Below are 25,686 nucleotides of genomic sequence, written 5' to 3' on the forward strand. Positions count from 1 at the left end.
AGGATGAGCCTCATCAGGCACCCGACTCCTTATCCAGGAGCGTGGAGGTGCCCCTCCGGCCGGGAGGCACAGTCCTAGTTTTGACTGAGGGTAACTAAAAGCAGCAGTGTCATGACCCCATCCGCAGGTGGCTCCTATGGTATGAAGAACACAGACCAGAGCCACACTCAGGCGTCATTGTCCCTGCATGAGGATGCGTGCAGGCCTGAGACCTTTAGTTTAGACGTGGTCACGTGAGTAAATTACACACGAGAAAGTCGCAGACTTGCTTTCCATGAGGTGTGCCGTCTGAGGCCCCAGAACCTGGGGCTCTGTCCCCCTCTTCTGCTGTGGCTGGGCAGAGGGAAGGACGCTGGGGAGGAGTCGCCCTGCTCCTCTCTGGCACACTCACACCCACGCAGGAGGGTGGAGGTGAAGCCGGGTGTGGGTGGAGGAGAGCTGTGCGTATTGGCCAGTGTGTTTGTGAATGTGTGCGTGTGTGCATGAGTGTGTGTGGTGTGTGTCCATTGGCCAGTGTGTAAGTGTGTTCATCGTTCAGTGTGGAAGCATCCCTGGGAGAGCAAGCAGAGGCGGGAAGAGGCTCTTGGTTCAGGCTGTGAGCATCTGTGAATGTGTCCCCAGGGGTGAACCCTGACACAACGTCTTTCCAGGGACCACCGTACCCTGCCCCCCCTCCACTCTAGCCACCCTGGCCCCCTCGCAGGGTCCCGATGCTCTCCAGCCTTGGGGCTTCTCCCTGCTGCTCCCCTGCCTGGGATCCCTTCCCAGAGATTCCGGCTCACCCCCTCCAAGTCGGCCCCCGGTGGCCACCCTATTCAATGCTGTGATTTTCCCACCACCCAAGTCCCCTGGCCCCTCCCCTGCTGTGCCGTTTCCTTCGGCACCTCCATCCTAGTGTGCTCGAGGACGATGCTGCAGCCTGGTCCCTCCAGGAAGAGGAGCCTCTCCAGTTGTCCTGCTTCCTCATGTGTTCCCAGCACTCGGGACAGAGCGTTTCTTTTATAGCGTATTTGCCTCATTTTTAACACTGGGACGATGGCAGGAGCTCGCCACTTCCCAGACGGGTTTAATGAATGTGTAAGGAAAAGCGCTGAGAACAGAGCTTGGCACACAGCTCAATGGATGTGTTGGCACCGCAGCTTGGGGGTGAGGGTGGGATGAGCCTCCGTGGGGAGGATCCAGCCAGGCGGGAGGATGGGGTGGTGCTTAGGAAACACCCCTCCCCATTTCCCACCCCAACCTTACAATTCTTAGGAAAGAAACTCCCCGAATTCCCCAATTAATGGAACACATAGTTTTGGGCCCCCTTTGGGTTAGGAGGTGTGTTATCAGTCAACTTGTCACCCATTTTGTTTTGTAAGTCAGGGTGAGAAGCAAGCACGCCTTCCCTGCCCTGGGCTGCACCGCCCTGGGTCCTCTGGGTGGTTAATGGAACGTGACGGACAGCAACGTGGTATCGGAGCAGCTTGGACCCTGCAGGACCTGGAGCTCTGGCTGGGAGCAGGAATCTGGGTCCTACTCCCAGTTCTGTACCCCCATCAGTGCTCTCCTCCTCCAGAGCTCAGCTCTCCCTGGCGTGGTGAGGGGTCTGAGTCAGACCATCTCTCAGGTAACTTCCAGAGAGTCATCCATCTAAAAAATGTCCACGGAGCACCTGTCACATGATAGGTGGAGCTGTCCTGGGACCTTGGGTACAGCAGTCACCACAACCAACACAAGTCCTGGCCTGAGAGGGCTGGAGATGTGGGAAGGTGGAGGGAGACGGCGCTCGGTACCATCTTTGTGCGTGAGTAACTCATTCAGCAGGTTAGAACTCGGGGTGTGCCAGGGACAAATGAAGAGGTGTTTCAGCAGGTTAAGAGAGACAGGAAGTGTCAGTGAGGGGGACAGGCTGAGCCCCACCTGGGGGTCAGGCTAAGCGGGACAGGAAGGTGACATTGGAGGTGAGGGACTCCTTACATTCTAGAGGTCTGTGAATCTCACTGACTCTCAGGACTGCTATAATCCAGAGTGAGTACCATCTGGGGTCCCCCGGAGCCCCCACATCTTCTCTCCCTCCACCTCTGTGCACACGGATGCCCGGTGGCCCAGCGGGTGGCAGGGTGGAAGACAGATCGGGCGAGTTCCCCGGAGTNCGGAAAATTGTGCTTCCTGCAAAGTGATCTCAGGGTCCTTCTTGGTCGGGATGTTGAACAAACTAAAGGAGCCGGTCAGCGGTGGCTGCTAGGAAGTCCCCGGGGCTAACAGCTCTCGGGACAGCTGGCCGTTATCTTCGTCATCACTGAGGAGAAACCACCCACGTTTACTTGGCACTTGTTGATAAACTGATGTGACTCCATTTTTGGGAAACCAGCCTCTACCTCAGGGCAAAGCCTGCCCAAGGAAGGGGGCGTGACCCTTGTCCTTGGAAAAACCCACAGAGCACTCCTAGGCACATACCCACTCCGCTGAGTTGTTTGGAGAGATCTGCTGCACCAGGTGTCCCTGACTCAGTCAGGCTAGGTGAGGACCCATAGCAACCACCTAGCAACCACCAATCAGCATGAGATAGGGAAAATACCTGGGATGCAGATGACCCCCCAGTAGTTTATGGTGGTTGGTAACAAGTTGGGAAACCACGTAGTTCAGCATGCACTCCCCTCATGGCTTAAACCAATGGTTCAAACGAATCCCCCCTCTTGTATTAGCCAATCACCCCTACCCAACTTGTTTCCACCAGTGAATGTGCTAATCATGTTTTAGAGTTGTTTTATGATCTTCCCGAGGTGAGTGATGATTTGCTAAGAGATGCTATGATGTATGTGAAGTCCCTGCTTTCCCCAAAGAGTGTATAAAACTGCTGCAAATCCCGGGCTCGGGCCTCTCAGTGTCACCAGTTGCTGTGTGTGCGCGGAGGACTGAGCTAGCTCGCAATAAACGCTTCTTTGCTGCTTACATCAATCTTGGTCTCTGGTGGTCTTTTGGGGGTCCGGATCTTGAGCATATCATTGTGACCTAATTTCCATCCCTCAGTCTCTGGTTTTAATCCATGCACTTCCACTCAAAGATGCACAATCTAGAAACATGCAGAAGTGAGACGAGTGCTTCTTTTAATGTTTTATTGAAGATCAAAAGTCAACATCGGGCCTGAGCTAGAGGCCCTGGGTCCCCAGGACGGTTTGCTGTGACATCTGGACACTGACTTCCCCTATGCACCCCACCATGGAACTGCCACGGGGTCCGGGCCACTTCATCTTGGGAACAGCCTGAGGAGGAGGGGTCAGGAGGGCCCAGAGCAATGCGAGGGGCGTGTCCTCATGGGTGTGGCCTCTCGAGGACCGCCCAGGACGGGGAAGGGCTGCCTCTGCCCGTTTAGCCCTGGCCAGGCTGTGGCCAGCGTCCACGCACGCCCGGCGGGCCCTGGGACTGCAGAGTCATCACCATGGAGGCGAGGCCCCAGGAGACAGACCTCAGGCACACACAGCCAGGCGAGAAACACAGTGGCGCCCCGACCTGCTGCACATGTGTCAGTCCTCCTGGAACCCTTCCCTGACTCCCAGGGCTGGGCCAGTCCCCAGCACCTGCTGCCACAGGCACAGCCCTCCTCAGGGCCCTAACTCCTGATGTGCCCACCCCGCCCGCATTTCTATTTACCATCTGTCTGTCTGTCTCCCTGGGGAACACGATCTGCTGGAGGGCGGGAGGGCCCTGTGTCCCCCTGCTTGGGGCAGAGACCTGACTTCATAAGCCTAAAGGTAAAGGGAAGGGTGGAGGGCGGCAGGGGGAGAGGTTAATGTGAGTCAGTTAGCACTGGGTGGGCCATGACAAGCATGGACATATTATAGAAGAATTAGTTTAGTTATTTCTGCTGAGGACAGAGGTAGGATCTCAGGACAGGAGGCGGGGGGATGGATTTGGGGGCTGTACTCAGGAGGGCTCAGAAGTCCTTGGCACCAAATAGGGATGTGGGCCTTGAGGGAAATGTGGGGTAGTTTTTGTCCCTGGGAGTTACTTCACATGGGACCAGTCCGCGTCCCAAAGGGTAGTGGGGTGAGGGGTGACAGGTGGCAGAAGTGTGGGTAAGTAGGACTCACACAGGGAGGGATGGTCTGAGTGACCTTGAACTGGCCCTTTCTCACTTGGGAATCTCTCAGCTTGTGAATGCAGCAAGAAGGAGGCCCATTTTAAAGACAAAAGAACTGAGTCCAGGATAGTTGGGATGAGCTGGCAGCTGGGTTGATCCAAGGATCTTGGCTTTATGGTTTCTCTTCCCAAACTGTCTACAGCTCTCTAAGTATGCCCACACTGGGAACTGGGCTTGAGGTCACTTGTGACCTCTTCTGGCCTCTTCCCTCCTGCTACTGCCAGAGTTTCCACTGTGTCCTCCAATAGTTTCCCCTGTTGGCCCAACTCAGAGGAAGCCACCTCTGCGTCTCCCAGATTTCTGTACATTTTACATGCAAAGAAATGCATCTCTAATGGTGGAATTTCAGTCCCTTTGATCCATGAAAAAGTATATTTTGGACAGGCTCCTGTTCCTGGCCCACTCCAGGTAGGGTGGCGGGAAATGGGATTGAGCCTGAACAGGGACACTAGGGGTGGCGGACCCAGCCTGACCCAGTGTCCACAAGGCTGAGACATCCTCCAGCCCCGGCCCCGAGGAACACACTAATAATTACTAGCCAGGCCAACCTGCGAATTTTCAAAGCCCCCCCTTTCTACTCAGACCTTCTTCCTAGTGACACTCAAAGCCAGGGACAGGGAGCAGAGCAGCCCTGGGGAGCAGCCCGTGGCTCACACACGGTGGCATTTTGACAGGTGGTAAAAATATCTTTCTGGAGTTTAGTGCCAGCTGCCACCAAAACACCCCAGCTTCCAGGATCCTGTCCTGTGCCCAGTCCTGTCCTCAGCAGCACCCTTGCCTGTCCCTCCACAGGGAAGCACAGGACCCCAAGACCCTGGCCACCTTCTAACCTGCAAATACCACCTTCATCCCGTGGCCAGACGCCGGCACCCGCACACCTAGGAGCCACTAGAGAAGGTGACTTATGATCAGAAACGCCACGGCACATACCGAATGAGCTAATTAAACAAGAATATAAATAATTACTCCCCGTCAGGGATGGGGTACGATGGCTGAGGAGCTGGGACAGTGGCCTCGTGGGACACTCTGCCCTGCTCAGGGAGGGCGCGAACTCCTTGTCTCCACTCGGATGGTGAGCTGGAACTCATCCGGTCCCAGGCCCAAGGATTCTGCCAGAAAAACCATTGTAACACGCTACTGAGCTCATCCGGAAGGACACCCGGGTCCTGCTGCCCATCTTATAGATGTGGACATGGAGGAGCAGAAGGGTCTAGACACAGCTCAGATCCCAGCACCCGCCCTCAGCGGGTCTCCTGGCTCCACCCTTTGGCTACAGTGTATTCTCCCTGCAGCAGCCAGAATTTTCTTTCTCAGTTACATGATGCCTATTTCCTGCTTTCAACCCCTCAGTGGCTCTTACCTTTTGCAGGATAAAATCCAAGGCCTTACCCTGGCCTGAGTGGCCCTGTCTGCTGAAGCCCCGCCTGGACCTCACCTCACTCCCTGCAACTTCTCCCTCAGAGACACCAGAGTCCTTGCTGCCTCTGCAACGCTGTGAGTGCATCCTGCCCCAGGGCCTTTTTGCACCAGCTGCCTCCCCTGCCTGGCCTTTTCTCTCACTCCACTCTGATCTCTACTCCAATGTCACTCCTCAGCAGGACCATCCCTGACTACCTGTATAAAATAGTAGCCCCAGCCTCTGTCTCCTGGTGCACATTTTTAATCCCATCTCTCTCTCCCCCATAAGAATGTTAGATCCTTGAAGGCGAGGACTTTGCCTATCTGGTTCTCACCCTGAGTCTGGATCGGACTCTCAATACAGATTTGTTGATTGAATAAGTGAATATTGAAATCAATGACTATCAGTGCCAAATCCAGAGTTTTCCTAAGCACACGTCATTTATCCCCTCAGAACTAGGCCCTGGCTCCTTGCTGCCAACACGAGCAAGCCCAAAGTCACATCACCTCCCTGGGGCTGAGTTCTCGTCCACTAAATAACAAATAACGGGTCCCACCTCTCAGGGGAGTAGTGAGTACCAGGTACAAGAACACACAGGAAATGTGGCAGGAGCTCGGGAACATGGCAGCCGTGGGTGACAGGCAAGGCCTGCCTCTGCCCTCTTCCAACCTCCCTGCACAAACCTCCTGTTAACTCACTAGACCCACAGTTCTCAAAGTGTTGGTCCCCAGGCCAGCAGGACAGTGGCAGCCTCTCGAGAGACTGTGTTCCAAATGCAGATTTCCAGAGACCCCTCCAGGCTGACTGGATGGGAAGGGCAGGGGCAGATTCTGCATTGTGTTGACAAGCCCAGGGGCTGATTCTGACACTTGGTTGGGTTTGAGAGCCATGGCCCCAGAGCCAGCCTGTACACCCAGGACATCAGGAGTGCTCTACTGAGTTATTGGTCCTGTTTCTTCACTTGAATGATTATAACCGTGGCCTCCTCCCAGCCTGGAGGTGGGGTGGGGGAAGGCCTGCCCTGCCCCTCGCCCTGGGTCTGCCAGGGAACGTGCCTCGGCTAACATATGATCTAGCAGATGCGACCCCAGCAGCCTGCCACTTGCCCCTGCCACTGGCTTGCCCACAGGGACACACCCTGTTCTCCTCTCAACCATGAGAAAAATATACCCGGATGACACCTGTCCTCCCCTGGGACTCCAGAACAAGCCACGGTGAGGAGATTCCAACCTGGAACTGAGAGCCACGCGCAGCCCACCCCGCAGAGACCAGTTCAACCCAAATCAACCTCAGAGCCACGAACGAGGAAGTCAAATGTATCTAGCAGCTGCAGCCACTAGATACTGAGACGGCTTGTTGGGTGACATTCCCGCAGCCGCAGCAGCTGACGGGCACACCTACACTCGGGCCTCGCGGTCCCCCTGTCTCTTTCTTCACTGGCTCCATCTGAAAAGCTACACCTTCCCTTCTTCTCCGAACCCCACCTGTGCAGCTTCTACTCCTCGGGGTCTCAGAGGTCCCCGACATGGCCCTGCAGGCCCAGGACAGGAGGTACTTCAGCAAGTTCCTGGAAAAGCTCGAGAGGACGAATTTCTCCAGGCAATTCATTCCCAGGCTGACCCTTGAAGGGGCTAATTACTCAGTGGAAAGGCTCTTTAAGGTACCATCACTAACTCCCGACCTGGTTAGAGGCTCCGGGTGTCAGAGCTCTAGGTGACGCTGGACTTCCTGACACCTGTATTATTTACCAGGCACTAAGAGTTGGTCCAGATCAGTACCCAAAGCCTCAACCCCACCGCCACAGAACAAGTGGGGACCCACATGTGGAGCCCACCCCAGTTAGAAATAACCCTTCTCTGGATAATCAGGGGGCTTCTTCATCCTTACCATGTGCCTCTGTGACCCGCCTTTGGCCTGGCTTGGCGCATCCCATAACGCTCTTGGGACTCCTCCCATTCACTCCCCCATATCTGAAGATGATGGGCGTTCGTGTGTCGTCTGTCCTCGCACAGGGTGCCCACTCTCACCCCCCACACACGTGCCAGGCCGCAGGCCTAATTGGCGAGAACTGAGACATCCCTCCTAGCTTCCCTCTGTGTCCTGGTGTCCCCAGAGATGAGAAAAAAGCCAACTCAGCATCACAGAGAGGATGCCCAGATCACCCGCCCTCCGAGCCTGGCCTCGGCTCCCCAGGCTGGCTGCTGGTCTCAGGGAGTGTGTGGGCAGCTGGAGAGGGACATTAGTGACAGGGCCCTGTGCCACCTGCCACGCACCCTCCTCTCCTCATTTCCCAGCACAAGGCTGACTTTCACTGGGGGAGGTGTCCATGGGCCTGATCACATGCTTCCCTTGCTCAGCCCCCACGGCAGACTGGGGGGACTCAGAGCAGAGTCAGGGGGCGGGGCTTCCGGGGCTCGGTCATTACAGGGGCTGACACATCCTGGAGACTGGAGCCTTACTTTGGGTTCCCAGGAGGTGGACAAAATTGGGTAGCAGTTGTTTATTCGGGAGGCGGACTCAGAAGCCCTGGTGAAGGAATCAGAAGGGATCAACACAGGCGGTCTTGTTAGTCAGGTTTCCACTATGGACCCCAGAGGCCTAGAACATGCCCCCACCTCCCCACCCCTGGCTGTCCTCTCTTCTCCCCTGAGCATGAGGAAGCTGGGGATCCATATCCCCTTGACTCTGTAATAGGCAAGGGGCTGCACCTGGGGACGCCAGCTCTGCCATGGCCTGGCACTGCAGAGAAAGCCCCGGGCACAGTGTCAGCAGACACAGGACAGTGAGCCCTGCCTCAGTTCCCTGGGCCCAGGGAGCTCCCAAAGCATCCCGGAAACACCGCCCCCCCCAGATGCTTTTGCTTGGTATTTATTTATTATCAACACAGGTCAGTTGTACAAATGAAGGGCTTCCGGATGGCATTTCCATACATGTGTATAGCAAGCTTGGAGCATGCACCCTCCTATCTACTGTTTTCCCCATTTCCTGACCCTCTTTTCCAGACCCTAATTGTCCCTCTTCTATTTTCAAGACATTTTTTTTTTAAGTTTCCATGTATGAGAGAAAACGTGATATTGGTCCACGGGTGTCTGGCTTATTCTGCTTGACGTGATGTCCTCCAGTGCCATCCGTTTTCATGCAAATGGCAGGATTTCATTCTTTATGGCTGGATGAAACCCCACTGTGCATATAAAACATATTTTCTGTCTCCCTGCATCTGTGGATGGGCTCCAGGCTGATTCTATGACTGGCCATTGTGAACAGAGCCTCTACCTGTGCTGGCTTGAGTTCTTTCAGGTGTAACCCAGGAATGCCACACTGGAGCATCACAGTTCTAGTTGGAGCTTTTCGAGGAAGCTCCATGCCATCCTCCGTAGTGGTCACACTAATTTCCATTGGACATGGGCTTCTTTCACAGGACAGAAACAAACCCTGGGTCTGGTTGAGCTGCTGTCATCAGATCTCTGCAGCTAGAAGTGTGTCCATGCTTTGAAGATGTCCTCTTTCATGTCTGTCATCTCCTTCCAATTCTACAAGCACTTTGGGAGGTAGCAGGATGGTTGTTATCATCCCCATTCCACAGATGAGAAGCCTGAGGCACAGACAAGGGAAGACAGGGATTCCACATCTAGAGCCCCAGACTCGGCTAATAGGAATGGCTCCAGCATCCACACTGCCCAGGCTCTGGCTTCCAAAGGGTTTTCACAGACATTCCTCTTTGGACATGGAATGTTATAGAGGAAGCAAAATCCTGGAGAGGTCGGAGCAGCGCAGGGTAGAGCCAGGATCCAACCTGGGTCTCCTGGCTCCTTTTGTCCCTAGGAGTTAGGGACCAAACCCCCAGCTACGGACTTACAGAAGCTCTGTCAACCAGCACTGCCCAAGCCCCTGACTACCCTGGGTACCGTGGGACTACGCCCAGTTACCACGAGAGCTTTGGGAACACTGGATACAGACCCAGGTGGACTCAGGAAATGGGTCCTGTGCACGCGCCGGGGAAAGTCTAGTGTCATTGGAGGGCTCAGTGTGGTTCTAGTGACCACCAGCAGCAGCACTGTCTAGAGTCCTGATGCTCCTCCCAGCCCAGCCCCTCCCTCTGCAAACATGTTTTGGTGTTTCATGGGAGGAAGTCAAGGGTATCTCCATCCGGCCCTTCCGACTGCCCACACATGCCTAAGGTTACCACAGGGTGGGCTCCCGTCCTCTCTTACTAGAGAGTTAACAGCCTCACCTCTAAGGGCCGGAGGTGGGTGTGTGTTGTGATCTCCTCGGTCCTGTGAGTCATCCCTGTCTTCAGAGAAGGAGCTCTTTTGAGAGTAAACAGGGAAAGACATGCAGAGAAATCAGTCACCTCTGAACGCTTGCCTTGAAGGTTTTTGAATCTGAGTGGTGTCACCTTCTTGAGCAGAGAGGGACCTGATGAAGGGCCAATGATAGGACTTAAGGCACTCTTAGAAGGCACCCTGGTACCGTCTCCCCTGTGCATGAGCCCGCAGTGGGTTTTGAAATTCCACCATTAGAGATTCACTCCTTTGGGTTTTACTGAGCTGCAAACTGAATTGCAAATATTTCTAAAAGGTACACCTTAGACCTCAAGCCCTTACAACAGATCTCTCTTCATATTCTTTTCCAGGGTTACAGTTCTCTAGGTTTTGAAAAATGGAGACCCAAGAGGCATCCTGGCCAACCGAGACAAGAAGCACCAAGCAGGGAAAGTGGGAGGCTCCTCGCCACAGTGAGCACTTACTGGTACCAGTGCGTCCCAGTTAGCTGTGATTTCATTCCAGGACACCCCGTCCTGTGGAATATACATAAAGGAGTCATCCCATTTACAGATGAAAAATGAAGACCTAGAGCAGAGATTGGCATACGGTCTCAGGACTAGTAAATGATGGAGCTGAGGTGCAAGCAAAGATCATGGAGTCATGGAAGGGTTAGCTGTCTCCCTATCTTCTCTGGATTACTGAGGGTGCCTTGTGCAAAATTTCCCAGACTCCCTTGCAGAAATGTGCACATGTGCACCACTGAAGTATGAACAGAAGGAATTAGGTGGGGCTTCTGAAAAATCTCTCACTTTGTCCTCTTGCTTTTCTTTTTGTTCATTTTTCCTGCTGCATAAAAGAGCACTGTGATAGCTAGAGCTGCAGCAGCTCTTATGTGCTATGAGGAGACCTTAAAGACAGAAACTGTGTGCAGAGGAAGGCAGGGGAGAAAGATAGAAAGAGCTGGGCACTCTCTTCCACTGAACTTCTCTTAACAGAGGGGCACGTAAACTACTGTGGATGTCAGCCAGGTGGGAGGGCCTTGCTGCCCTTCCTCTGGGGTCCTTCTTCTCACATCCAGGTTAAATTCCCTTTTCTGTTCACCCACTTTTTCTGTGAGACCTCCAGCAACTTTGCCACTTCTCAATGGCTCACCATTGAAATGAGGGATGGGATGCTGCTCTTCATCTTGCCCCTAATTCCTACCAGGTGGGCCCAGCGGCTGCTTCTCAGTGGAATCGAGGTTCTCACTGCCACCCGTGTCTCCGCTTTGTGCCAACATTGCTGGAATTTGGAAATGTGGGGAAGCGAGGAAGCTGACAGAGAAGATCCTTGCAGACTCTGGCAGGATAAAGAGAGGTCCTGGTTGTTGTCCCCCACCCACATCTCCAGGCTTGATGAAGACTCCGGGTCATCGTGAGACGCCCTGCAGCGTGGAGCCTGGCACGGTGGGGAAGGCCCGGGTCTGGGAGACTGTACTCCTTATTCTTTGCTTTGCGAAACTCAGGGAATCTACTCAATTCACCTGAGACTTGGTTTTATCACCTGCGAAGAGGGCACAATATTCTTTGCCCCGCGCCTTCTTGTGGATGTCAGGTTTCAATGGTCAGCAGGACAAAATCTGTAAACGTGGAATTCAGGGCAGGCTGATTTTGATCTGGGCTCTGCCTAAGGAGCTGCCTCTCCCCCATGCACCCCATTTCCCGTGCCTGCCTTTCTCTTCTGCCTGTGGGAGCTCAACCCACCTTCTCAGGAGAAGCCAGCCTGGGGACACAGCTGAGTCCAGGAATCTTCCTGCGATTGGTGGCAGCCCTGTCCTGGCATGCCCCCTTCCCTTGAGGGAGCATGTGTCCCTACCAGCTCTTCCCCATGTCCCAGAACCTGGGGGCCAGGTTCATTAGTAAATTTTCCTCCACCCGATGGTGGAGGTGGCCGTATTTTCCTGGGTTGGGGATGGAGCTCCCCCAAGGCGTGACTGAGAAGGTCCTGGCGGGGTGGAAACTGGCTAAATCTGTCTCCTTGATCTTTCCCCAGATGGGAGACGAGCAGCAGCCAGAGTTACAGCCTCCAGCCCTGCCAAGCTCTCTCCAGGGTGGGCAGGGTGTGGCAGAGAAGCCTGGTAGAGCAGGGTGGGAGGGCCGTTGCCCTTCCTCCAGGGTCCCTCCAGGGTCCCTCTTCTCACAGACCCTCCCTTGGCCTTGGAGGGGACCCGGGCTGTGACCCAGCAGTAGGGCGGGGAGAACAGCATCCTGGTTAGTTCCACACTGTGCTTTGCAAGTATGTGTGCTGTCCCCTGGTCCTCCTGGGGACTGTTCTAACATCATGCCTGGTGACAGATGTTCTTGACGACTCTTAGAGACAAGTGTTTGTGAATGTCACTCGGGCTGATAATGACATGCAGGGCACTTAATTTCCCATGTCACATCAGGGATGAGGTCCAGCTGGATGGGCTGTCGCTCTCTCTGGGGCAGGGAGTGGGGGACGCCCCTCCCATCCCCTGTCTACTCTTCTTTCGTGATATGTCGCCATTGATGCTGGCTCCGACCTAGAAGGCAGGCCCTGGCCATGAGAGACGTGACTGCCAGCCGTCCCCAGTCACTTGATGAACAGGCCAGGCCCTGCTCGAGGACTGTCTGTGGACGGGCATGTCCCCAGTGTCTACCTGCAGGGTCCACCGTGTGTACTTGGGGAGGACAAATGCTTTGGGAGGGCAGCCAGAGCCATTGGGTAACTAGGGGTCTTGTCATGTGACACAAGAGCCAGGCGTGGTTGCACAGTCAGACCGGATCCCGCAGGAGCTGGGCAGGTGTCGGCATGACCCAAGGCTGCACGGCGCCCCCTGGAACGCAGGTTACAGCTCCTGTGTCCAGACACTGCTCACAGTTCCCTGGGACTCTTGTGGGACCGTGGGGTAGCTCAAGGTGACCTGTCAATGACCTATGTCCAGGTTGAGTTGGACCCTCTGACCCTCTATCAAGGTCCCAACCGGTAGAAGCAGGTGAGTTTAGCAGGAGCCTCCTCGTCCTGCTCAGGCAGCCGTGGAAGTCTGAAGTGAAGCGACGGCCTCAGCAGGCCAGGATCATGTAGGTCACATTTCCACTCCTGCCTTAAAGTCAGGGCACCGGCTTGGTATCCCTGGGATAGGGACAGCCAGGTTGTCCTGAAGGCCTTCTCCTGTGGGCAGCTAATGGTTGCATGATGGCTGTTCCTCAGCTGCCTCTCAAGGCCCGAAGGAGGGCAGCGGGAGGGTGTGGAAAATGGGGGCTGCTGTAATTTTATTCTTGTAGTGGGCCAATGCCTATTGTCCTGTGTGCGTACGTGCATGTGTGCTGTGTGCATGCATGTGTGTGCGTGTGCATGTGTGTGTGTGTGTAAGAGAGAGAGAGAGTGTGTGTGTTTCTCTTCTCCCACCCGTAAGTTCTTCAAATACATTAAAGGACCCAGGATTTCTTTCCTGCGTCCTCTCATCTCCAAGGTCAACTTCACCCTGTCTCCCATGAGCCTCCAGGATCCCATTCATCCACAGCCTCTGGAGGCATGGCAATGTGTGTACGTGACCCCTAAATCTGGGCCGTCCTGAATTCACCCTCTCACGGCCCCCCTGTGACGGGGGTCTGAACGACTCAGGACGGCCATTAACCTCCCACGGTCTGTTAGTGGACTCCTGCTAACACAGCTGAGGACTAGGGGTGCATTTCAACGCCCCCAGCACTGGTGACTGTGGTATTCTCCAGAGCAGGTACAACTCTGAGCGTAGGCACACGGAACCCCAGGCAAGGCGGGGCCTCTTCACCTTGAGTTTGGGCAATTTCAATTGAGTCCCTGAACCAAAATAGGCAGGTGGGTAGACAGATGGATAGTTAGACAGACAGACAGACAGATGATAGACTGGTAGCCATGACAATTTTCTAAACACATTTCCTCTGCAGATATCCGTTCCAACAACAAGACACTGAGCTGCACAGAAATGGGGACAGCCGCTGGGGTGCAAGTCCACGGCCTTCTAGCACGTTCACATCAACTTCTGAGTCAGTGTGGGTATCTGACCAGTTGCAGTTCCCTTCAGGAGGTCAAGTTTCTCCATTTTGTCCTCGGGACAGCAGGGGGCTTTGCCAACATCCCACACAGTTGTAATACGCTGTTTGTGGTAGTGACTCGTCCAGTGGAAACCCTGATGGTGTTTGCCCAGTTCACCGGTCACCCCAGAGGTTCCAGTCCACTTCCATGGTGGAGCACCAGGTGGGTACAGTGGAGAGCCTTGTATAGGGAGAATGTCCACCAGGAGCACTGTCCTTGAGACTGTCAAGGAGCCACATAACAAGGGATAACCAGGTCCAGAACAACTAGCCCACTGCATCTCCTGAAGACAAGGGTTCAATAATTGGGCAAGATCTGTCCTTTGTGAACCCATATGGACTCAGCAGTCTTTGTCAAGGATTCACTAATCAGAAAGTCTTTCTAGAATTTTCTAGGGACTTCATGCCCAGTCTTGCACTGTAAGCTTTATCGGGTTTATTCTTTGCAAAACAGAATGTCTTTCTTCCTGCTCGTCTATCTCAAAGTCACCGCCAAGGCTTGCACATCTCGCCTCTGTGTTCTTCCAGTCCTGGAACGTGGCCTAGGAGCCCAGAACTCGCCCTTGACATTCCGAGGCATGTCTGTGGAGCTTGGACATCCCTCTCCGTGGTACCGGGCTCATCCCTCCTGGATCAGGCTCTGGGCAAGCACAGACTGCCGGCATCTGGATTCTGTCTCTGCTACTTACCTGCAGAGGAACACCTTGGGCAGGTTTCTTGTAAAAACAGAGTAATGGGTTTTACCCCCTGGGGTTCCTTGAGAACCAGAGCCCATTTTGTGCATTAAAGCCCTTAGAACAGCAATGGCAAGGCCTCCCTCTGGGCAGCCTGTGCCACCCCACTGTGCCCTTCTCTTTACTGGGGGAGATGGAGGCCAGTGGAAGGTGCCCATGTTTGCCTCTATCTGTGCCTTGCAACCTCTTTCCTGACCAGCATTATTTCTTCCTGCTATGAATACAGACTAAAACGCCCTTTGGGGCTGCTTTGGGGCTGCCTTTAATATTCACCTTCTGATCAGGACTTTCCTTTTTCCTTTGGTCCATCTTCTGGTTAAAACCTAAGCCTGGTAGAGAGTCCATGCAGCCTGCTGACATCTGGTTTCTTGTTGTTTGTTTGTTTGATGCCATGCATCCTCATGGGGATGATTCATTTTCTAAAAACCCAGTTTCTTGATTAAAGTCTGCTAGCTGTGGTCCCATGAGGACAGTGACCACAGTGGTTGAGCTGGCCATTGAAGGCAGGGGCCAGGGTACACATATGGTTTATTGTTCGATTTCATGTTTCCATAAAGGAATAGCTGAAGCAATTAGCTCAATAAAGAGAAAAGGTGTATTTGGCTCATGGTTCTGGAGGTTCAAGTCCAAAGTTAGGAGTCCTTTGGTTCTGGGCCTCTGATGAGGCCATCAGATGCCAGTGACAGGAAGTCGGGTTGGAGCAAACCACTCAGAGGGAGAAAGGAAGACTCTGTGGGCCCCACAATCCTTTCTGGGGCACCAAGACCTAAGGACCTCCCAAGAGACCCCACCTCTTAAAGGCCCACCGCACCTTCTGATACCACCAGGGAGAGGACCAGGACTTTATAGACGGACCTCTGAGGGACACACATCTAAACTCTAGCAACAGCCCTGCCTCTTTCTGGCTGAGTGACCTTAGGAGAGTTGTCAAATTCTCTTGACCTTTTATGCTTCTGGGTGTGTCCAGGAGGATTAAATGAGATAGTGCCTACAAAGCTGAGAACATCAAACACACAGTAAGCCTGCAAACATGCTGGCTAGGGAGTCTCTCACTATTATTTGGCTCCAGGCCCACGTTTAACATTTTTCTCCCAAATTCTGGAAGTCTGTCTTCTTAAAGATAAGACTGAATTGTATATCTAAACTTCCTCTTCCAGGAAGACTTACCTGAAGCCCTCCCCTGCCTTCCCCCAGCCCCAGGTGTATTTTTGAGACATCACTTTGGTGACATGGGTGGGCCGCTGCCTAGATGCCCACGTCTTCTCTGCAATCCTCAGCTGTGTTTCCCTCCCCCCATGCCAGGGCCAGCCACAGAGCTGGTGGCTCGTTCCCTTCATGCTTTTTATCAAAGTCAAGACCATATAATAAATTCACCAGGGAAGAAATAGACTTATTTTCAAAAGGTCAGCCTCCCAAGTTATCAAAGAATGTAAATTAAAACAAGTTCCATTTTTCATCTCTGGAATTGGCAAAGATAAAAGGCATTGTGTACTCAATATCAGCAAAGGTGTGGTCAAGTAGGGGCGCTGTCACCCACCACCAGGGAAGGGTAGGAAAGCACTCACATGTACGTGCAAAGATGGAAATTGACTTGTTAAATCCATCATTCGACTCTAGGAAAATAGGTTAAGGCAATCACTGAAGTTGCAGCAACATAGTTATGTACGAAAATATCCATCCCTGTGCTACTTTTAATATGGAAAAATGGGAAACAACCTGGATGTCCAAGGATTGGAGATTGGTTAAATAAATTATGGTCCAGAGAAATGAAAAATATGTTCATATCATGGGAACTAAGCCAGCTGTAATGTTGAGTGGAAAGAATTAAGATATAATAGCATATACTAGATTGACCATAAATATCATTTAGAACTGATGTAAAACGGAAGGCACTTTCCAAATGCTTCTGGTTACATTTGGATAATGAGACTGCAAGTCATTTTTATTTCTCTCTTTATAATTTTTCTTTTCTTTCCAAATTTTCTACGAAGACTATGGCTTTTATAAGTAGAAAAATACATGTATTCTTAAGCTGAATGATATATCTCTGTATATTTTGATATATGTATGTATGTGCATATGTTTGACTTCAAATCTAATCCTGCTTTCTTTCCATTCTGAGATATGAAACTGCAGAGCAGTCCTGCAGATGTGGAGAGGGGGAGTTCCCTAGCCCCTCTCTGATTCCCACCACAATCACATGTACCTGTTCTCCCTCTTGAGCTCTCTTCTCCCACCGATTCCCATCCAGAGACTAGGCCATCACAAAATCCTCAATGATGGATCCAGGATTCTTGCTCCGGGGACTCTAGTTGTCTGGTGGAGCCTATGGGCTCCCTTCTCCAACCAGCATGTGTAAAATGAAACATGGGCCCCTAGGCCTCCGTGTGTCCCTCTGCAAGTAAGGTAGGCAGCTACTGCAGCTTTCTGCTCCTTTATATCTACCAGGCTTAGGAAATGATCCCCTTGACCTTCACAGTAAGTCTGCAAGGTCAACATCCTTGTTTCCACCTCCATCAGCAGAATGGAGCCCAGTGGGGTCAGCACAGATGACAAGATGAACCTCCTCTAAGACCCTGGTCCCACACAGCAGAGTGCAACCCAGAAAGGGATGCTCTTCTCCCTCTAGGGTGGCTTAGAAGACCTAGCAGAGGTCTCCCAAAGGAGAGAGGCTGCCTGAGGGTGGAGCCAGTCCAGAGGGAAACGGAACGTAGGGGAGGTCAGAAACAAAGGCAAGGCATTTGTGGGGACCTCTACCCAGCTAAGCCTGAAATGGGATCCTGACTTTCCAATTACATAAATCAGCACATTACTGTGCTCTTTTCCTTCTCTCCCCCCGCCCTCTGTTTTCTTTAGCCAGTCTGATGTAACTCTCTGCCACCAGATGTACATATTAAGTCAGGCATAGACTATACCGAATTACAGATGAGGAAACTGAGATAGACCAGAATAATCAAATGACTAGCCATGACATGAATCCCACTCTTTCTGACTTTCACCACAATTGCACAGAAACCAAGGCGAAGGCCAAGTGCCTTCCTCCTTGGACCTCTTTCCACCAAGAGGTCTCCTCATTGCTCTTGTAGGACCCCCAGCTGGGCTCCTTCCAGAACGTTCAGTGGCTCCAGACCAAGGACCAGCAACCACAGCCACTGAAGGGCACAGTTCTGCTGCACACATACCCTGTGCAGGTCCTTTTCTTAGATTTGTAGTCATCTATCTCCTTTTACTTGCATGAATGGTAAGGTGAGCCCCACAGGCACCCAGGGGGAAAGGGGTACAGGTGGCAACAGATCAAAACCCTGGTGGTCCCCTCCTCCTTCCCGCCGGTTGCAGCCCCTGCCTCTGCCACAGCCACTCGCTCACCTGTAGATCAGTACCTCATCGTCGGAGCAGTTGTACTGCAGCTGGTACATCTTCACCCGCGGCGCCGACTTGCTGACCGACCACTTGACCAGGGCCGAGGTGGTGGTCACATCGGACACCAGCACAGCCCTCTCGGGGGTGCTTTTAGAAGGCTCCCCGCCCCCGCTGCCTCCACCACCTCGGCCGGTCTTGCTGGAGCCCGTGATGTCCGAGAGGCGGGACTTGGGGGGCGCCGTGCGGCTGGTGCTGTTGCTGAGGTGTGGCAGCTGGACAATGGATACCTCCACGGTGGCCGTGGCCTCCCCCGCAGCGTTGGCGGCTATGCAGGTGAAGGCGCCACTGTCCTGAGACGTGGTGATGAGGATGTCCAGGGTGCCGTTGTCATATACAGCGGTCCTTGAGGAATTGCCCACCAGCCGGTCATCGGGGGCTACCCAGTGGATAAGGGGACTGGGGTCCCCGATGGCCTTGCACTTGAGCGTGGCCGCCTGGCCCTCCAGGACCAGCAGCTTGTGTGTGTGCTGTGTGATGAGAGGCGGCTCACACACAAACTCCTCCTCACGCACGTGCCAGAAGTAGCGCCCCTTGAGGGCCCCCGGAGAGCCACAGGTCTCCAGGTCATCATCCCTCTGGAGCCTCCGCAGCCAAAGCAGCTCGCAATTGCAGTGCAGCGGGTTCCCCCCGAAACTAAAGGACAAGGGCGGGGCAAAGGGCGTGGCGGTCAGAGCAGAAGCCTGGGAGCGGGCAAAGATGGGATCTGGGGGCAGCTTCTGCAGCCTGTTGGAGGTGAGGTCCAGGCGGGCCAGTTTCTGCAGGTCGGCAAAGGTGCCCTCGGCGATGTGGTCCAGCAGGTTGTGGTCCAGGCTCAGCTGGTGGAGGTTGACCATGCGCCGCACGGAGTCCCAGGGCAGGCCATGCAGATTGTTGTAGGAGAGGTCCAGGTCCTCCAGCGTCAGCAGGAAGTCCTCGAAGGCGTCATCTGCGATGCCACCCAGCTGGTTGTTGTTGACGATGAGGTGCTGCAGGTTGACCAGGCCCCGGAGGGTGTCCTCTCCCAGGCTGGGCAGCCGGTTGCTGTCCAGGTGCAGGGAGCGGAGGCTCTCCAGGTCCAGGAAGGAGAAGGGCTGGATGTGGCTGATGGTGTTCCTGGACAGAGTCAGGTCCACCAGCCCCGTCATGTTGGCGAAGTCCTGGCGGCCGATGTGGATGATGAAGTTGCCACCCAGGCGCAGCTCCACTGTCCTCCGGTCGATGTCGGGGGGCACGAAGAGCAGCCCCTTGGAGGGGCACAGGGTCCCCAGTGACTCAGACAGGTTCTGGCAGACACAGTACTTGGGGCAGGCATCGACCACGGCAAACGCCATGCCAAACGCCAGCAGCCCACCAAGCAGGGTCTCCATGGTCTGGTCACTCGGCCTTGGCGCCTGAAAGGGAGGCACAGAAGGTCAAGGTCAGGAGGTGACTTCCTAATGCCCTCACAGAGCTTCCTCCCTCCCCCAACCCACTGCCTCAGGGAGAGGCAGAGGCTGCCCGTGCCCAGGCGAGCTCTCCTGCCTTCTCATTCAGTCCCACTAACTCAGGTCTTAGTTTTCTTCTTTCCTTGGTTCTTACCATCTTCTAACATCCTATTTAATTTACTCATTTATTGTGCTTATTGATTGTTTCCTATACCCGCTGCTAGAACTCCAGCTCCATGCTCCATGAATTGCTGTATCCCAAGCATCTAGCACAGTGCCTGGAACACAGTTGGTGCTCAACAAATATGTGTTGGATGGATGGATAGATGGATAGATGAGTAGGTGGATGGATGGATGAGTAGGTGGATGGATGGATAGATGGATGATACCATATCAACGGTTCATCCAATGGTAGTTGAGTTTGAAGGTATATTATAGCTGTCTTTTGAAGTACAGTGTTATCTGCTTAGTTGGTTTAGACTTTTTTTAAAATATTTTTTTAGTTATACATGGGCACAATATCTTTGAGAGTTGGGGGGAGTGAAGAGAGACACAGGAAGGGAGGCAAAGGAACCAACTTCTGAGCACTTCCTTCCTGTAGGGTCCTATGTGTGGCCCCTCATGTATTTGGACTCCCTTTACAAGGAAGGGATTGCCCATGCATGCAGGCCAGGACTAACGGTGGCCACAGGGTCTCCTGGGGTCTTTATTCAAAAATCGTTTTTTGGCTTCCTGACAACCCTCCCCTGCGGTCCCCCACTCAGAGTGTCCCTCTTTCCTGCTGGGTCTTTCCTCTTTGGAACCTGCCATGGTCTACTTTACTTGATATTTCACCTACTTGTCTGGTTTATTGTTTGTCCTCCATGCTGGTGACAAAGCCCCCAGGAGAGGGGGCTCTTTTTTACTCACCACTGTGTGCACCACTGGCACTTAGTAGACACTTTTGCATGAATCTACTCTCTAGGGCAGAGTGGAACAGCCATGGGCTGCAGCCTCTGTGCCTCCAAATCCTACAGTTTTCTCAGTCGTCCATGTTAGAGCAACTTTCTGTACCTTATTTGTGTGGCGCTAAAAGCAACCAATTGAGTTGGACTCTGGGAGAATCATACACACTCTTGTGCAGCGTCTCGCAGACCAGCATTTCTCAAATTGCCTTCTAGGAGTGCTAATTAGGATTCTGCAAAACCGGCTTCTGAGGCCAATAAGTTGGCGAAAGTGCTGCCTACTCCTTTGCTCTTGCAGAAGCTCTACACACATTTCACCAGTTCAGAAGAGTTGAGGGAGGCTGCGGCAGTCAGACACTGGTTAACATTTAATTCCACTTTACTCCCATTTTTTAAACCCTAAAGATATCCCCTCGTAAGCAACAGTTATTAACATCTTGAGGAAGTAGCGTTCCATAGGTCCCAATGTGAAGACCATTGCTGCACACAAAAAACTGGCAGAGTTTTTAAAAAGGGATGTATACTGTAGTAATTTAAAACACTATTCCAATCAGAATCTTTACCATGTAGATTCGAATTCCATTATGCAGCCTGTTGAAGGGTAAATCCCCACCTGAGACCCTTCAAGGGCCAGTGATTCACCCTTCATTTCAGCAGGAGACAGTGGTACTCTAAAAACAGCCCTGTCAAGCAGATATACAATGTGAGCCAGAAATCTAACTGTAAATTTTCTAGTGGCTATATTTTTAAAAACCTAAAAAAGAAATGGGTGAGATTAATTTTGATAACATATTTTATTTCACTATATCCAAAATCCTATTTGAGTATATTGTCATAACAATTATTAATGAGGTGTTGAACATTATTTTATTTGTATGAAATCTTCAAAATCGGGTGTGTATTTTATACTTAGCGCACGTGTCAAAAGCTTGTCCACCACAGATGGACTTTGGTTTCCATAACGGACAGTGATGAGAACTGTAGCTCAAAGCTGAAACTCTCCTGCCACCTGTTTGTGTAAATAAAGTTTTATTGGAACACAGCCAGTCTCATTCATTTGCATATCGTCTAGGGCTTCTTTTCTGCCACAGTGGCAGAGGGGAGTAGTTGCGGCAGATAGCATGTAGCCAGCAAAGCTGAAAATACTTACTACTTGTCCTCATGTAAAATGTTTTCTGACCTCTGTTCTAGAGGATTTTATTTCTTTTCATCTTCTTTATTGTGGGGACTCTGTTTGAAAGCATTTACCAAATGCCTAATTCCACCCAGTTCTGCTCTGGGCTCCCCATGGGCGGCTGCCCCCCACCCCAGCACCTATTCTCACCAAACTCTTGCCTGAGGTGGGCACACCCACCCCGCCCCACATCCTGCCATGTAAGTATATCTATCCCCCCATGTGGAGAGATGGTAGCTTCCCACCTGCTACCCTGCGCTGTGCTCACATGTGTTCTGGCCTTCTGGGTCCCTGCTCAGCTGTGGCCTGATTGAGCAACTGGAGTCTTCTCCCTGTGCCTTGAGTCCTCTCAGGCTTTCCAGCTATTGGACCCCATGATGCAGAGTGGAGGAGGTGACATTCCTTTGCCTGCCATGGCTGACTGACTGTATCGAGAGGTACCCCATACTCCTTGGGGGTCAGGGACAGCCAGAACCAAGGAAGCCCCTGGCTAATATGGCAGGAGGTGACTGTGTGTGTTCTGTGGCCCCATGAGGAAGGCTGTCTTCCTCGTGAGCCCTTGTCAGTAACTGCTGTGGTGTTCTAAGGCCAAGTGACGCTGCCCGACATTGGATCATCGTGGCGTAGCTCAGAAATGATAATATTTGACAGTTGCAGTAGTGTACGCCTGTAATCCCAGCCACTTGGGAGGCTGAGGCAGGAGGATCTCAAGTTCAAAGCCAGCTTCGGCAATGGAGAGGCGCTATGCAACTCAGGGAGACCCTGTCACTAAATAAAATACAAAATAGGGCTGGGGATGTGACTCAGGGGTCGAGTGCCCCTGAGTTCAATCCCTGGTACAAAAAAAAAAAAAAGAAATGATAATATTTGTCAGAGGCATCCGTTTGTCCCTTGGGATCCTCTTTCCTCCCCAGCTGTTCTGTGTCCTGGGCAGGTGACCCATAGGGACTACACCAGGGTCATGTGGATGTCTGCCTGCTGCATCCTGTGGCTCTGTTGCTGGCCCTCAGGAGCTGGCAGAGGAGGTGGCTGCAAGCAGGGAAGGAAGGCCACTTTGGGATGCAGCCCCTGGAGCCCGAGCTGGAGCCCAGGGCCTATTACTTCAAACAGCTCCGTCTTTGTAAATGATGCTAAACAAACCACACTTAAAAAAAAAAGGAAAAAAAAAGGTTTTTTGGGGATTAACAAATGTCTAATGAATTCAAATCTGTGACATAATAGAGCCGGGTAAATATATTTTAAGTAATCAGCATGGAAGATTACTGACAGAGAAGTGACTATTGAATCTTAATTAAAATTGTATTCCGAGAACTGTCACTTAACACATTCCTCTAACAGTCAAACAAAAGGCGCTTTAAACCCCAAGAACAGAGGGAGACAATGAACGGAGTGACTCTGCAATGGTGTGAATTCGGGGTGGGAAGGGGCTGGAGGAGGCAGCCCCCGGGTAGGTCACTCCATCAGCCCCGGTGGTGTGAGTGGTGGAGGGAAATGGGCGAGGTGGCCATTAGGAGACCAGGGCTGGGACCAGGTACAAGATCACAAAGGAATGTAGGTGGAAGGGCCAGAGGATTATTTGTGGGCAAAGCTGGGAGCTGTACTGAGATCAGAAGCCAGACTGTGGAACAGATGCTGGTATCAAATGTCAGGATCGGCTTTGTAGGAGGAGTCCAGGTGAGCTCCTCGGCTCAGAAAGGCTATGTGCTGGCACTAGCGGAGAGGGTGGGACACAAGGAGAGGCAGAATCAGAGGAGCAGGAAGAGGAAGAAACTCTTTCCAGGCTCCAGCCTGCAGTGCCCCAGTCAGCTCAGGTTTGGGTGTTTATCCAGTGTAGGAACAGTATCTCCTCCCTCCCTTGATTGGATTTCTTCATGAGTCCTTGAAAAATTGCAAGGTGAGTGCTATCACCAGGACAGTGAGCAACCTGCCCCACCTTTCCTTGTGGCCCTGGGTACTGTTATCAACATTTTAACCTCTATGCAGTGAGGTTCAAAGCAGGTTGGGTTTCCCCAAACTCCCCTAGCTACCCTGGAAAGAACCACGATTCACACTGAGGATTGCCTGGCTCCACACCATGCTCAGAGCGCAGGAGTCCCCTTTTGGAGGCTTCTCTGGGTATACCCAGGGAAACTGGCTGTTTCCACTACAGGATTGCCTAGGAATTGGTGATGCCCCAGCTGTTCCACTACAGTCTTGGAGAAAGGCCTGGAAGGAACACGGAGGTTCTCAGAAACTGCACTGGCTCAGAAAGACCCACCTGTCAGTCCCCAACGGTGATGAGTCATACACACCCCGCACACATGCACTTGCACACACAGGCATGCACGCATGCACACATGCAAGCACAGAGAGAGAGAAATGTACTGGCAATGAATACAGAATTGTGAAACGAGGCTGTGTGTTTGTAGTCAAAGGCTCCAGACAGAATTTTATACTTAAAACAAAAGGAAAAAAGAATGGACAGAGAATGGAAGCAGAAAGGAGAGGTCCTGTTCCTGGGCCAGAGGACTGCAGGCCCCATCATTCCCATCCCAGTCGCTGCCTCCATTCCCTCCTGGGGCCGCCTCCCTGTCAGCATCACCTCCAAGCTGCTCCAGACGGAAGGAGCAGCATTTAGCAGATGGCTGGCTCAATGTCTGTGCCATCTCTCCACCCTGATTTCCATTTAAAAGATACCTTAGCAACCAGCCCAAGCCACCCGCCCCTCCAGCCTGTAAATCAAGCAAGATGCTTGTCTCGGGCTTCAGGTAAAAAGAATCAGCCCCTCCAGGGTGCTCCAGGCTGGGAAAGTGTGAATTAATAAGAGTGGGAGGGGCTGGGATGTGCCACCTAGAGGCAGCTGCCTGCCTGAGCTCCTCTCCAACTTCCCTCCCAGCAATCTGCTGCTCCTGCTCCGCATCACACCACTCCAGAGGAGCCTGGGGCACTGGCTCTGGGGCAAGGGGTGGGGGGATCCCGGGCCCCAGGGGTGCCCAGAGACTTGGAAAGTGACAATCTGGACCACAATTATTCTAAGAGCAAGAAAAGCCAGTAGGCTTCAGAAGCTGATTTCCCACTCCCCTCCCCAGCACCACCACTTACAGGGATCCTTCTAGAACCACAAGAAGATGTGTGATGAGCATGTGTTGGGGAAGAAGAGAGCCCGGGCCTGACAAGAGAGGCACAACCCGTGACCTCAGAAGCCCCGATTTTGATATTGGAGTCTTGGCTTCCAGAGAAAAAAAAAAACAGACAGGGGGGAGAGAATCACCGAGAGGCCCCTGGCCCACTCCATCACTAGCTTGTTGGAGACAAGGAGCCACACATTGAACCGTCAAACCCTTCATAAACCAGAGAAGAAGAGAAGCCTCGGTTGGCACAGACAACAGCGAAGAAAAGGGAAAACAACGTCTAAAACGTGGCAAGGGAAGAAGGCAACCATCGAGGCTGTTTAAACTTCTATTGTGCAAGATAAGCAGTTGTTAGCCTAAGTTATTAAGCACAGAACGCTTCCTCCCCGTGCTCAATGACAGCATTACGCCTCTCTGTCACGGCATCCACCATGGCTTTTATTGTGTTGCAAGGTAATTATGTGTTTGCCTGCCTTCTACCCCCCATTCACCAGGGACCCCCTTCTTGGCAGGGACTGAATTTTGTTCAGCTCTGAATCCCCAGTAGCAAGCCCAGTACCCGGCACTAAGTAGGCACCCGGATGTGTCTGATGAGTGAATGAATAGGTGCTCTACCAGGAATGACCATAGCCTTTGGTACTTGTCACAGCCTGTATCCTCTGAGTTGCTGCAGGGGGAGGGCTTGTCCTTGTGGGCCGGCCAGGCCTGCTGGGGAATGAGTGCCCCACCCGGACAACAGTCCCCCACCAATGCTAGTAGCAGATGGGGGATGAATACCTCGATTCCCTCTCCCCTTGGCAGTCAACATGGAGGCATGTTCTACAGTGTCCCCTAGAGAACCCCAGTGGGACCGAGTCTCAATTTCCCTTGAAGTCACCTGCTCCTTAATGCAGTGTCTGCTGGCCTCCTTCCCTGGCCCAGACTCATTTCCCCACTTCTCTTCCCATGTTTCCTGAAATCACCCAAATAAAAGACTTACATTCAAACCCTCGTTTCAAATCCTTGTTCCACTTCTGAGGAAGCCAGCCCAAGGCAAAGTCC

At 52.7% G+C, this 25,686-nt stretch overlaps 1 protein-coding gene and 1 long non-coding RNA gene across 3 annotated transcripts in view; one reads left to right on the forward strand and one right to left on the reverse strand.

Annotated features, from left to right (window-relative positions):
- Lrfn2 (leucine rich repeat and fibronectin type III domain containing 2) overlaps positions 1-25,686 on the reverse strand; it is a 165,834-nt gene that overhangs the window by 19,255 nt on the left and 120,893 nt on the right. Inside the window, exon 2 of the mRNA XM_015487693.2 lies at positions 17,961-19,384. Coding sequence (XP_015343179.1) covers positions 17,961-19,360 — 1,400 coding nt within the window. The 5' untranslated portion in view covers positions 19,361-19,384. The remainder of the gene's footprint in view (positions 1-17,960; positions 19,385-25,686) is intronic.
- On the forward strand, positions 2,890-16,930 carry LOC125617444. 2 transcript variants are annotated; one of them, XR_007348446.1, is made up of 4 exons: positions 2,890-3,734; positions 10,156-11,232; positions 13,714-14,023; positions 14,315-16,930. It is a non-coding gene; the product is annotated as an uncharacterized LOC125617444 (long non-coding RNA). The 2 variants fall into 2 exon arrangements; XR_007348447.1 differs by having other exon boundaries at positions 10,156-14,023.

This window comes from Marmota marmota, unplaced genomic scaffold (genome assembly GCF_001458135.2).
Source record: "Marmota marmota marmota unplaced genomic scaffold, marMar, whole genome shotgun sequence".
NCBI lineage: Eukaryota > Metazoa > Chordata > Mammalia > Rodentia > Sciuridae > Marmota > Marmota marmota.